The 13,828-nt window shown below is 44.1% G+C and overlaps 1 protein-coding gene and 1 pseudogene across 1 annotated transcript; one reads left to right on the top strand and one right to left on the bottom strand.

Moving 5' to 3' along the window:
* Positions 1-484: 484 nt before the first annotated feature.
* On the bottom strand, positions 485-2,599 carry LOC137914915 (phosphorylase b kinase gamma catalytic chain, liver/testis isoform-like; annotated as a pseudogene).
* Positions 2,600-3,833: 1,234 nt separating this feature from the next.
* On the top strand, positions 3,834-13,326 carry rnf40 (ring finger protein 40). Its single transcript, XM_068758396.1, has 19 exons — positions 3,834-3,968; positions 4,123-4,290; positions 4,550-4,856; positions 5,436-5,645; positions 5,731-5,852; positions 6,040-6,186; positions 6,529-6,603; positions 6,705-6,824; positions 6,939-7,118; positions 7,296-7,431; positions 8,200-8,321; positions 8,427-8,692; positions 8,806-8,923; positions 9,045-9,194; positions 10,559-10,771; positions 10,853-10,978; positions 11,918-12,058; positions 12,148-12,249; positions 12,567-13,326. Exons 1-19 carry the CDS (start codon positions 3,834-3,836, stop codon positions 12,741-12,743), a joined length of 3,015 nt encoding a protein of 1,004 aa, XP_068614497.1. The 3' UTR covers positions 12,744-13,326.
* The last annotated feature ends 502 nt before the right edge of the window (positions 13,327-13,828 follow it).

Genomic DNA, 13,828 nt, shown 5'->3' on the forward strand with positions numbered 1-13,828 from the left:
GTGGATTTGTAATGCCGGAATATTTTTTAAATCTGAGCTTCTTTAAAATATACAACTATTTACACAAAATTAGAAAGTGCACATTTAATGTTCACTTCAGCCGCACAGTGGTTAGAAACACCGCCTTCGGTTACGACCAATAGCATGTAAAACCTTAAATATACATTACGTACTTATATGTGATGTGTTCTCTAAAACAACTGTGCAACGCGTCTTTCACTTGACCTGGAAAAAAACATTTTCAAAAACAACCACAGACTTTGATCAGGGCAGATAAGGAACATCAAGTTGTGTATTTTTTTTTTTTTTTAAATGTAACTCGTAGAACCAGAGTGTGCATTAAAAAGGCACGCAAACATTCCTGTCCGCCCGAATTCAACTTCTTAAAACTAAACATAGTAATGCGTCAAGAACAAATACTGACATGGCACCACACGCAAACGCTTAAATAAAAACAAAAACAGTGGAGAAGGACTTTGACCTATCATGTCTCAAAGTCCTCCAGGTCCAGCAGCATGACCTTAGCGGTGTTCTGAAAGAGGGCAGCTCGGTTCTGCTGCTCCCCTTTCTTCACCCAGTGCCCGTAGATGCGGAAGGCACAGCCATCTATGAGTTTTCGGACCCCGCGAAGGGAGTAGGGATCTCGGGCGAGCACCTCCCGAGTCAGCGGCCGGGCCCTGCGATAACGGCTGTACATCCTGATGCAGGCCAACACAGTAACGATCAACACCTGCAAAACACAACGGCAAATGGGATTTTAGAAAAAATAACTACGGCTTAAATCACGTCAGATGCAAATTATTTTTCTTTTTAATCCTGCGACTCACCCTAAATGTTTTTCTGGGGCTGAATAATCGTACTTCTTCCTTCTGGTACAGCATGAAGAAGGGATGCGCCAAGGCTTGCTCAGCAGTCAGACGGGAAAAGGGGTCCACCACCAGCAGCCTGGATATCTGCACAGCGAAACAATAAGCACGGCGGCTTGACCTCATGATCTCATGTGAGAAAAATCACAAGTCTGTTAACGATCAAAAACTGAAGCATCGCTATGGCTGCACGAAAATGAAAGGCAAAACTCCAAGGGTTAGCCGTCTTACCAGGTCTTTCACCGTGTCAGACCTGTCATCCCACTCAGGGGAGCTGAACTGATAGCGGCCCTCCATGATCATCCTCAGCATCAGCATCTGTTTGCGATGCCAGAATGGCGGCGAACCAGCCAGTAAGGTGAAAAGGATCACTCCGCATGCCCATCTTTAGAACACATGTTCGAAAAGGTGAGAATTTATGAAGAAAAATGTAAGAATCGTGCATTGTCATCCAGTATATTCTGATAAAATGAAAGACTTACAGATCGACCTCTTTCCCGTATCCTATGTGCATTTCATCCATTGAACATTTCAGTATTTCAGGGGCCAAATAACCAGGCGTCCCACAAAGCTCTAATTAGAAAGCAACAACAGAACATTTTAACCTCAGGCAATGTAAATGATTCACACGTCTAAACAGATCATTATCTTTTCCCCATCTTATATTACAGTACCTCTCAGCTTCTCTCCGGGCTGCAGCTGTACTGAGAAACCAAAGTCAGATAGTTTGAGGTGTCCCTGATCGTCCAAGAGAATATTCTCAGGCTTTAAGTCCCGGTGAACGATGTTTAGGGAGTGGAGATATCGTACGGCCTCGAGCAGAGCCCGCATCATGCTCCTGTGGGTGGAATGCGTTCGTTTTATTAAGTCCTGTAGGGTGGTTGGGTTTCAACCTCTACATTTTCCATGCAGAGATGTTTCCCAAACAACTCTTAAGACGATTTATGTGTGCTGTGCTTGACGCTTGTTTTGTGACTACATGTTTTTTGAAACTGATTGGTGGCTATAAAATGCATATACAGTTGAATTAATGTTTGATGAGGGTGACTCAGAGTAAATCAAGTGATCTGATGGTGCCGACCTGGTTTCCTTTTCAGTCAAAGTAACTTTATCAGTGAGGTAGTCGAACAGCTCTCCTCTCCTCATGCTGTAAACAAAAACAAGATAAACAAAAATAAACATTTATGGTGGAACTGGTTAAGACCTTTGCATTGTAGCCGTTTGCTGTAATACTCACAGGTCAAAAACCAAAAATATAAAGGTTGCAGATTCATAAGAATCAATGAGTGTGACTAAAAGGGGGGGGAAAACACACAACATTCTTTTAACACTTTGAAAACTGATGTGAAATTTGAAGTCGAAAGAGCAGACGTCCGACGTACTGATAGAGGGATGTCCCTTCACCATGTCGAGGACTTGGATCTCCTTCAGTGTGGAGATTTTCACTTCCTCCAGCTGTTGGGCAGTCATCTTCTCTGCTGTGATCTCAATTATCTTCACTGCCAGCTCCTGACCAGCGTGTCTGTGCACACACCTGCGCACCACACTGCTCACACCCCTGGGAAACCACAGAGAACATTAAATACGCATTGGATTTCACTGATGTTCCGAGATTTAAGGTTCATTTTGCGGTTCTACCTTCCGATGACCTCCTTGGGATCATATTTCTGGTAGAACTCTTTGGCGCCCACCCAGTCTGGTAATTCATCTCCTACAATGATGTCTTTGGTCATGGTGACACCATATAGATCTACAAGAAACAATAAAATACAAACTACTGGGCTAACTCCTGACAAGGAAGTGTTTTCTTTTCTGCGGATTTGAGGTTAAAAAAAAAAAAAAATCTAATAAGCAGGACATTATTTGGATTCACACATACAATACTTTCTGTTGTAATTTTAAAAACATGTCCACGGTCCATCATGACATAACAAGCTGTGTTCTCGGGTTGTGGCCTTACTGCAAAACAAGTTCACTCACCGTTACGGGACGCTAATTTACTCACCGCGTAAGCATGCAATTAAATAAGAGGGCGAGGAAACGGCGAAGAAGGAATCAGTGCAACAACGTTACATCTAAATCTATCTGAAAGCCATATCGGTGCGCGGTAAAGAGTTGGCCGTATCGAAGTTAGCGATAGAAAATGTTAACTTCCGGTAGCTAGCATCCGAACAGCGTTTGCATTCTAGCCACATTCCGCGATACTATAGCCTGTTGTTGAGCGGTACCGCCCCCTTGAGTCCGGATTGAAGATTGCAGTACATGATGGTTTTAAAGAATTATATTTCAATAATTTTTTTTATTTTCCGAAGATATTAAAATTAGGATCGAGTCGTGATATTTTGAGGTACTACTATCTAACAATACAAATATTTTCTTGACTAAAATATTGTCATTTGCGGAAGTATATTGTCGTCACTTCCCGTGTTTCTCTGGACGCTCTCAGCGTCATTTTTAGTCGCTTCTTGTGAAGGTTTGTAACTTTCATGAAATAGAACAGTTTAAACACGTTTGTGCATTTAGGATTTCATATACATGTAAACATCACAAGTGAGTTAAAAAAAATGCTGAACGCCAGTCATTAAATCCGCGGGACAAAGCGCAGTTTAGATTAGCAGGACTCGTAGAGTAAACGTTAGCATTAGCAAGCATTAGCTAGCGTTAGCTAGCGTGATTGTGTTCGGTAATAGAACATAACTTGCAGATTAAAATGGCGATAGCTTTTAAGGAAGTGATGTTCAGGAGTTAAATGTCACAGGAGCACCAGCAGACGAGCATTAAGAGCAATTTAAATTCAGTAGCCTTTCGCTTCTAATATTAGGCGAAGCTAATTGACGTGACATTAAATGAATGAGTTGCACATTCACAACTCTGTGAATTAGCACAACTGCTGGCATTTCTCTTCTCGAAGCTGGAGGCATCGCAGCGATTTCATGGCATGTGTGATTTCTTGCAGGTGAAGGGAAGATGTCAGGTGCTGGGGGAGGGAAACGTCCCTCGGGGGGGGATAGCCCTGGCCCACCTGAGAAGAAAAGTAAGAAAGAGGAGAAGACCACCACCACACTCATTGAGCCGATACGCATCGCTGGCATCTCCTCCACGGTAACCCATTTGGATTTTACTTCCATCGTTTACACCTATTTAATACCATTTCTACTGACGTTGTGAGATTTCCGTGTGTTATTTGCAAAAACAAAACACCCAGAGTTTCTGATTTCTCTCATCTTGGTGTGCCTGTTTTTTTTTTTTTTTGCAGGAGGAGATGGACATGAAGGTCCTCCAGTTCAAGAATAAGAAGCTGTGTGAGCGATTGGAGCAGAGACAGGCAATGGAGGACGAGTTACGAGAGAAAATTGAGAAATTGGAGAAAAGACAAGCCACTGACGACACTACCCTGCTGATTGTCAATCGCTACTGGTCACAGGTGCATCTGTGTTTCGTACTCTAAAGAAGCTTGATTCCAAAAATGTCCATTTAAATGACAGATATGCCAGGGGGTCGGATCTGTCACATCCAACATGCATTTAATATATTGCATAATGTACAGTGATATGTATTTTATTTTTAGTATGTAGCTAATAGTAGTGTTTTGCACAAAGTTATTGTGCTAAAATATCTCAAGCTCATGTTTTTTTTTTTTTTTATATACAGGATTAACACTTTCATACTTTTCTAATTTGCAGCTGGAAGAGACCGTGCACATTCTGCGCAAACGTATCGAGCCGGAGACTTTGACTGCAACGCCTGCGCCGCCCTCAGCCCCTCTCCCCGACCCTACGGCAGTGGAGGCGACTGCCGTAAATGTGACCCCACCAACATCTGTCGTGCCTCCACCCCCACTCCCAGAAGGCCAGAATGAGGGTGACCAGGCAGAGCGGCACCTGGAAGAACGGCAGGAGGAGCAGCAGCAGCAGCAGCAGCAGCAGCCAGCACCTCCTGCAGGATCAGAGGAGTCGTTGACATCTACAGAGCCGTCCCAGGACTCAACAGGTGAGCGGCGTTTGTCCCGACCAAGCTGCTGTCCCGCTGAGTGCGTTCGTGGGCCGCTTTTGAATGATGTTTAAACAAGCAAAGTCTGTATTGCTATTTAATTGGGATGAAAATAAATTGTTTGCCATTGTATTCGATTTAACGCCCAATATTTCTGTTCAATCGTTACCGTTGTTTACACACTAAACATGAACACATTTTATGAAGTGAATATTGTATTGCTTAAAGGTAGATATATTCTGTCTATATTTTTGTAAGAAGTCAAGAATACACCTGACAATATTAATCTGATTCGGGTGGTTAGTTTTTTAATCAATTAAAACTGCACAAATAGTCCAGGAGCAGAATCAGGATTACTTGAGGTATTGCTGCGTTTGGAATTATTTTTTATAGAAAATTGTTGTGAAAATATATAAGATTTAACACTATGGTTAAAACAAACAAACCGATCTATCAGTATTATTTTATCAGCTCATGCACATTTCTAATCGCCATGGTGACATGACATTCGCTGAGTCTCTGCAATTTATTATTTCTGATCATCTAATCTCAACTAACCTCATACAAAACACCTCCTAGTTTGCTCAGATGCATTGCCACCCCCTCCTCCCTTGAGGGAGAATGCCAAAGGTTTTCTGGCGACATTGGAGCACAGCAGCGAGGAGGAGCTCACCCTGCACCTCCAGCATCGCATGCAGTTCAGCAAGGAGGCCATCGCCTGTTTGGTCTGTGTCTTTGACAGGCTGCACAGCCGCATCGACGATATGTGCAAACAAGTCCAGGCTGCAGGTAACTCTGAAACGTGCCTGTTATGGACACAGCCATTCATGCACGCATGAGTCGTTCTCAAGCTGTTGCTGCACATGACTTTCAGCATGTGAAGATGATAGTCAGTCTGACATCATCAGTGTGAATCACACCCTGCTGGAAGAGAACATCAGGCTACGAGACCTCGCCACTCTCCTGCAGGGCAGACAGCACAAGATGTCCATGGAGGTATAATGTCTTCGGCATTGTTTGTGGATGTTTATGAGAGAATGTGGTAGAAATGTGCTATGTTAATGGTAAAATACGTGTGTGTGTGTGTGTGTGTGTGTGTGTGTGTGGGGGGGGCAATGTTTGATTCGTGTTCCTTGCTGATGACATCAGTGTTGTTAAATCTTTGTCCTTTATTTACTTTTAGTACAATGAGTTAGTGGACAAAGTGACGAGCTCCGAGACCAAGGTGTCTGAGATGGAGACAACGGTGGAGGATCTACAGTGGGACATTGAGAAGCTCCGCAATAGGGAACAAAAGCTCAACAAACATCTGGCAGAGGCCATGGAGCAGGTGCGTTAATGTGAACTTGTCTTGTATTGTACGTGTTCCTTTCTTCCGTTTAGTTAACGGTCAGCCGAAGCATCAGTGCGTACAATGCTTGTCTATCTTTTCTTAACCTTTCCTCAAAAACCAATGCATGGAATACAATTAAATATCATAAATATCACTAGATTTGAGGACCTAATGCCGTGCATTCGTTTTATTAATCTAACTTTTTTCTGATGTTACCTTCATTTTGTTGATATTTACCTGTTAAAGACTTTATAGTCAGTTTTTCCGAGTAGTGGCGGCTTCTGTCTCTCAACACAAATGTTGTAGTTTTCCATCTTTGTCTTCTGCTTGCTGTTTCAGCTCAAGTCTGGATATAGCAGCACTGGAAGCTCAGGCGGATTACCTGGAGGGCAGATCACACTGAACATTCAGAAGGTGAGCATTCATAGTGAGCAGATCTGTGCGGTGAATTGATGTACGCGTTTCAGATGCTAGTTTGTGTCGCCTTCTCTATAACATATTTACTCTTATCTTAGTTTGAGAGTTTAAATGCAGAGTTGGAGCATAACCAGGAGTTGGCAAATAGCCGAATGGCAGAGTTGGAGAAATTGCAGGTGGAGCTCCAGGAGGCTGTGAGGGAGAGTGAGAAACTCAAAGTAAGGATGTCATCTGCTGTTACATTAGAAACATGCGTAACAAGAACCCTTTTCATTTTCTGGAGATTATTGATTGTTAAAATCTGTGTCTTCACTGCTATCCCGATTTTGCAGATGGATTTACGGAATATTCCAGAGGAGGTTGTGAAAGAGACTCTAGAGTACAAGTGTCTGCAGTCCCAATTTTCCCTTCTGTACAACGAGTCTCTCGGTGTGAAAACGCAGTTGGACGAGGCGCGGGCGCTCCTGCTTACTGCCAAGAATGCCCACCTCCGACAGATTGAGCACATGGAGGTAAATATCGGCGTTGATCTCATGAGAAAACGGCTGTTAATCATCAGTTACGATACCACATGGCTGACATCTTTCACCATTTCACATTTACCTTTGGCGTATTGTTGCCGGTCCGACTATCTTAGCGATGTTTTTGCCACTGTTTTTACAAGCTCTTGCTGTTTCTCTGCTGTTCAGAGTGACGAGCTGTCCCTTCAGAAGAAGCTGCGGACCGAGGTCATCCAGCTGGAGGACACGCTGGCCCAAGTGCGCAAAGAGTATGAGATGCTGCGCATTGAGTTTGAACAGAACCTGGCAGCCAATGAGCAAGCAGGTACTTTTTAAAACGCCAGTGCTTCGACAAGAGGGAGTGGAAATTAGAAAGAAAGAACACACGTTCATATATCGGGCGCTGTAGCATGCGGATCAGGCATAAGATAAGGGGTGCCTTGCTCAAGGGCACCTCAATAATGCCACGAAGGTAGACGGGCCCCAATCCAGTCGCCAGTCTACACTTGACTTGAACCGGTGACCCTCCGGTTCAAGACCCACTGAGCCGCCCCAAATGATGCCATGTTGTTGCACAGAATGCATTTTATTAGCATCTAAATCTCTGCTCGTATTTAGTCGGAGTATAAGATGATGATGGTATGCTTGAGAACTGCAAAAGGACTTTTCGTGAGACTTTAATTCATAAATAATGTACCGGTAGTTGTTTTTATTTATTAGTTTACATACAAAGGTTTGTGTCGGTGGTTTTATTTTATTTCTTGCAGGCAGTGTGATAAATACAAACTCCACTGTTCTAATGGAATAAAAAGTAAACTTTTACTCGGATGTATGTTTAAATTATTAGAGAGTGCAAACTCATGACTGTAAATAGCTAAAACCTTCGGTTAATACTGTAAGTATTAACTAGTAACGCTCTGAATATCAAGATGCATTTTATCATCAGAGTCTTGATGGTTTCATAGCACTGATATTATAGGAACCTTGTAAAGCATGGGATCTGTAGCATATCACCTTGTTGCATTTTGCGGCTCCATATTAACATTGACGGTGCCGTGCGTCCGTCGCTAATCTTTTGTCTCCGCTCCCAAAGGACCAATCAACAGGGAGATGCGACACTTGATCAGCAGCCTGCAGAACCACAACCTGCAGTTGAAAGGGGACGTGCAGCGCTATAAGAGGAAGCTAAGAGAAACACAGATGGAGATCAACAAGGTAGCGGATGTGAAGCACAGATGAGTGTTTGCTCTGCTGTAATAAGTGCGAGTCAGAGCCAAACTCTAAACATAGTGACGCACTTCTTCCTTCTTTTATTGACAGCTGCGTTGTCATAGCGGCGACACGGGGGCCCTGACTCTGGAGGAGACGACAACTGACAGCACGGAGGTTAAGAAAGAGGACGATGAAGACCTGGAGGAAGAGGAGGAGAGGAGGAAGGAACTGGAGAGACAGCGGGCCCGGGAGAGGGAGAGGGAGAGGGAGGCTGAGCGAGAACGAGAGAGGGAGCGCGATAGAGAGAGACAACGAAGCGATGAGCTGAAGAGGAAGGACTCGGACACGCTGAAGATCCTCAGAGTAGAACTCAAGTACGTCCTGTTTCTCAATCTGCCGTCATTTATAACAACAGAATGTTTAGCCATAATAAAATAGCGGCGCCCAGCTACATGCAGGAATGAAACGTCTCATGCTTTATCCACAGAAAAGCGCAGGAGTCACAGAAGGAGATGAAACTCTTGCTGGACATGTACAAGTCGGCTCCAAAGGAGCAGAGGGACAAAGTGCAGCTCATGGCAGCTGAGCGTAAATCTAAAGCTGAGGTCTGTTCCTTGGTGTGTTATCCTCCTGACGTTCTCTTCCAACATTTATTTTGGCTGAAAACAATCAGATATTGAAACAGACGTTGCACATGATTCCAAATCCCCGCCTTATCTCGGCCAGGTCGATGAGTTGAGAACGAGAGTGCGAGAGCTGGAGGAGAGGGAGAGGAAGGAAAGCAAGAAGCTGGCGGACGAAGATGCCCTCAGGAAGATCCGAGTGGCAGAAGAGACCATCGAGCACCTGCAGAAGAAACTGGCCGCCACCAAACAGGTGTGTGTGTTTTTTTTTAACTCTTTATTTTAAATGCAATCTATGCACATGGGAAATTCCTACAAATTAAATGTCATCCAATGAGTATAACATTTTCCCAAGTGACCCGGAGTCTAAATCTGTTCTGCTTGTAATTTTATTTATGAGGCGTTAATGTATATGAATTTTTTTCCTGCAATTTTGAGCTGTAATGTTAGTTATTAATCTCTTGGCACTCAAATACTTAAACAATTACATGATGGGGGACACATGTCTTACTAATAGAAAACTTTACTTGTGTAATGGGTACACCCATGTTATGTAATGTAGTACTTTTAATGACAGCAGTCCTACGCTGAATATGAAACCCTAGAGGATTTGGTTAACAGAATATGACTCGCATTAACTTCACCCCAGGCATCCTGAGCGTTGCTCTAAGTTTGCAAACATTTAGTTGTAATGCCTAAAATGCACGGCTCTTGTAAAAGTTGTTTAACTGTCGTTCCATAAATGATTCCATTTTACGAGCGTGAAGCAGACCGATGATTTCTGAACACCTGCTGCTCCTTGATTTTGGGAGGTCTGACAAAACGTAATTAGGAAAAGGTGGAACGCGGTTTGAGCCGACGCTGGTCCATTCGCCTTGATTTTCCTGCCTTCCTATGTGGCACGGAGTCGAAGCGCAGCGACTCAACCGGGATGGTTTTCATTTGGCTTTCCCAGTTCCAGCTGTGCAGGATGGACAGGTTGCCAACGCGAGCCAATAAACAAACTACTTGTGAGTTCATGAGTTGTGTTTATTGGCCTTAGTTGTCCTGTAAATAGGCAACATGAACAAAAAGGGCTCAAGCTTAGCATGTTTACGTTTTCTACCCACACTTGTAGCATAGTAACCGACCCAGGTGTGATTTCACCAGACAATATAGAGTCAAACGGGTTTAAGGTCATTAATCAAATGATCTGATGACTGGACTCGGAAATTCAAACATCTGTTGTTCCTCACGTTAACAGATTCCACGCAGCGAGCTCGGACCTGCGTCACTGATTCCAATCAGTACGCGAGTGTTTGTGTTTGGAACGGGAGACGCTTGTGTTTAAGAGGAAGTTTTGTGTCCGCAATGCTTGGTCGTGATTGTGTTTGTTCAAAGTCAGAAATCTCAGACAGGTTCGAAAAGCATTAATTTTGTGTGGGATGGATCTGGGCCGAGGAAGAGGTCTGGAGTTCTCATGCAGATCCGCTTTGAAGCTTTGTTTGACATTACAACACTATTGGGTTAATATGTTGAATAACCCAAACTGTTGTGAGGAAGTTCGGCTTCTCCTCTTCGACACGCGAGTCCAGGAATGGTTTTGCGTTTCGATCCCTGACTCCTGTTTCTCTTGAGGAGGAAGAGGCCCTGCTGAGCGAGATGGATGTAACTGGTCAGGCCTTCGAAGACATGCAGGAGCAGAACAGTCGACTGCTGCAGCAGCTACGGGAGAAGGACGACGCCAACTTCAAGCTCATGAGCGAGCGAATCAAATCCAACCAGATCTACAAACTGCTGAAAGAAGAGAAGGAGGAGTTGGCGGACCAAGTTCTCACATTCAAAACCCAGGTGATGCGATGGCCTGTGAGATGCGTCACCGGTCGCTCTGATGTGTGTGTGTGAACTGTCACCGCTGCTTTAACTCTCCAGGTGGATGCCCAGCTGTTAGTTGTGCAGAAGCTCGAGGAAAAAGAGGGCGTCCTCCAGAGCACGCTCGCTGCTCTGGAGAAAGAGCTGTCTGTCCGCACACAAGCACTAGAACTCAACAAGAGGAAGGTGAGAAGAGACGAGACGTCCCGTCAAACGTGTCGGCTGTGAAAGACCGATTTGATCACTGCCAGATGTTTTCAAGACTCTGAGCTGCTTAAGTATCTGGACAAAGGCGGGTGCCAAAAATCACACTTTGCGCATAGCATCATTTTTTATCACGCTCAGACGCTTGCTTAAATTTGTGACTTTCATTTGGGGCGTAAAACATCACATTGATAAGATATATTTTAACTTAAATACTGTTTAACACTGCAAATGCGTGTACGAATGTACAATACTTGTTTATTTACATGACACACGATTCCAATTTCATTCACATTTGCGAGTAATTTTCCAAATCGGAACAATGTTAAATAAATAATAGAAAACACACAAGTAGTAGTACGTTTTAACTGAAATCAGTCGTAGCCTGGAAGCTACGCGGAGGATCCAAGCGTGGTATGATTTGGAAAACGTGTGCAGAAATGGAGAACATGCACGGTCGGCAGTAAACAGGATAAAGCGTCTATGGTCTCACTTTTGTCGATGCACGAATATCGGAACTGGCGCTCGCCGCATTGCAACGCAGCGATGACGGTTGCTGTTGCAGACGAGGTCGTCTGTGTGTGGCTTCGTTTGGCTTCCATGAGCCAGACAAGAAATCAATACGTTCTGATGCGGAGCCGAGAAGCGCGGTGGATCCAGGGATTTTTTTTTTTCTCTATTTCTCAGAGTTCCCTAGGAAATATTCCACAATCCATGATGTAAGAAAATCACATGCGGATGGTGTTATATAATTGTGTTTATAAGAAGCTACGGCTCCAGGCTCTGCTGAATCACGTATTCGTGGCAGATGGCCTTTTGTTAAATTGACGTGTATGATTGTGTGGCCTTAGCGGAGGCTCTGAGTGCCACCCTAATCAGGGTTTTCTTAAATGACTGCATCCGGTTCCTTCCTCGCTGCAGGCGGTGGAGGCTGCCCAGCTGGCAGAGGACCTGAAAGTGCAGCTGGAGCACACGCAGACCAAGCTAAAGGAGATCCAGGTCTCTGTGGCTGAGAACCGCACAGCGCGGGAGAGGGAGAGCAGCAACCTGAAACGAGCGCAGGTATGTCAGGATGATTTAGGGATGCCATTCCAAACTCGCGTTAACCCTCAAGGCTAATTCAACCCTTTTTTTTTTTAAATGAATTCTAGGAGGACCTTTCCAGGCTGAGACGCAAGCTGGAGAAACAGAAGAAGGTGGAGGTTTACTCGGATGCTGATGAGATCCTGCAGGAGGAGATCAACCAGTACAAGGTGAGAAATGTACGGCTTTAATCAACATCTGTTAGTGGCGACGGAGTCGTAAAAATAGCAACACCTTTCTGGCAACATCTGCTATGGACAGAGGTCAGTCTTGGGAAGAAGAAAAAAAATGTCGTAATGCAGAATACACCTTTTCTAATTTGCCCGAATGACATAAATCCTTTCTTGAGACTGGGCCCAGAAAGTGAGCTCAATCCTCCACTTAGTGCACCGGGAATGTCAAGAATGATCCCGGTTACATCCTAAACATCGGACTGGAGTCAGGATTTAGCCTTTAGCCCGCATTCAATGTGTTTATTTGTCTCCAGGCCAAGCTGCGCTGTCCGTGCTGCAACACGAGAGACAAGGAGACCGTGCTCACAAAGTGCTTCCACGTGTTCTGCTACGAATGTCTGAAGATGCGTTACGACACCCGGCAGAGGAAGTGTCCCAAATGCAACTGTGCCTTCGGAGCCAATGACTTTCACCGCATCTACATCACCTAATTCGCTGGGAGACAGGAGAAGCGACAGAAGGAACTGGAGGAAGGAAAAAAAGTAGAATGGAAAGACAAAAGGAAGTGCAGATTTATTTAAAGAGACAGACATTTCGGGGGGGATATCAAACGCGTTCGACTCCCAGTTTTAATCACTCATTGGAAAGTTTTATTTTACCACATTGTCATTCCCAGTCAGTGATTTAATTTGGTGACCAAACACAACTGAGTGTTGTGCTGTAGTTAATAAACACACTTTTGTGCGCACGGTGGTGTTCTTAAATGTTGAAATGCTTGATGTTGTTTTGCTGTCTTTGCTGATTTTAACCATGTTAAACATGCTCTCTTAACAATCTCGGCCTGGTTTATGTACATTCTTTAGGTTTTTCTAATGTACTAAAAAAAAAAAAAAAACATGTGGATGCTGCTGTGGTCTCTATTGACCATCATCCAGATGTTTGTTTTTATTTTGTATTAATTCCTTTGTCCTGCTGGATATTCTGTCAAATCTTTGAAGGTGAAGTTTAAACTTCCGAATGCAAAGATGTCATCCTTTACCGATTAAATATGTTTTAATACATAAAGCGAAAACAGCTGGGATTGTCTTGCATTTTTTTTTATAGTATAGTATTTACAATCCCTGAGAAACATCGGCTAGTTTGGCACCCAGTCAGCACATACAGGAGTGTTTGGATCGCCTTGTGTGCGTGTGTGTGTGTGTGTGTTCATCCTGTTGCCATGGTTCCTACTGGAGAGTTTGACACAACATCTGCAGCTTATAGTGCCTCATTACTGACGAAATCACTGCAGTGGAAACTCGGCTCATATGGGTGTCCTTAGTGGGGCCGCGCTGCTCCAGGTCCGCGTTCCAAAAAGGCTCCAAAAAGGTTCTCCGTGACGGTGGAGCACTAAAACATCTGTTGGACAACATGCTTCTAGGCTAATTGAGTCACATCCTCTATTCTGATGATGTGAACTATTTATTGGGAGCTTTGGTCAGCGTCTGTTTGACGTTAAGCTTTGGTGGGAAAGACGGGTTTGCACCATGTTGTGCGCACATTAAAAAAAAAAAAAAAAAGTTCCAGGCTCCGGAGA

Source organism: Brachionichthys hirsutus, unplaced genomic scaffold (assembly GCF_040956055.1).
Source record: "Brachionichthys hirsutus isolate HB-005 unplaced genomic scaffold, CSIRO-AGI_Bhir_v1 contig_866, whole genome shotgun sequence".
Lineage (NCBI taxonomy): Eukaryota > Metazoa > Chordata > Actinopteri > Lophiiformes > Brachionichthyidae > Brachionichthys > Brachionichthys hirsutus.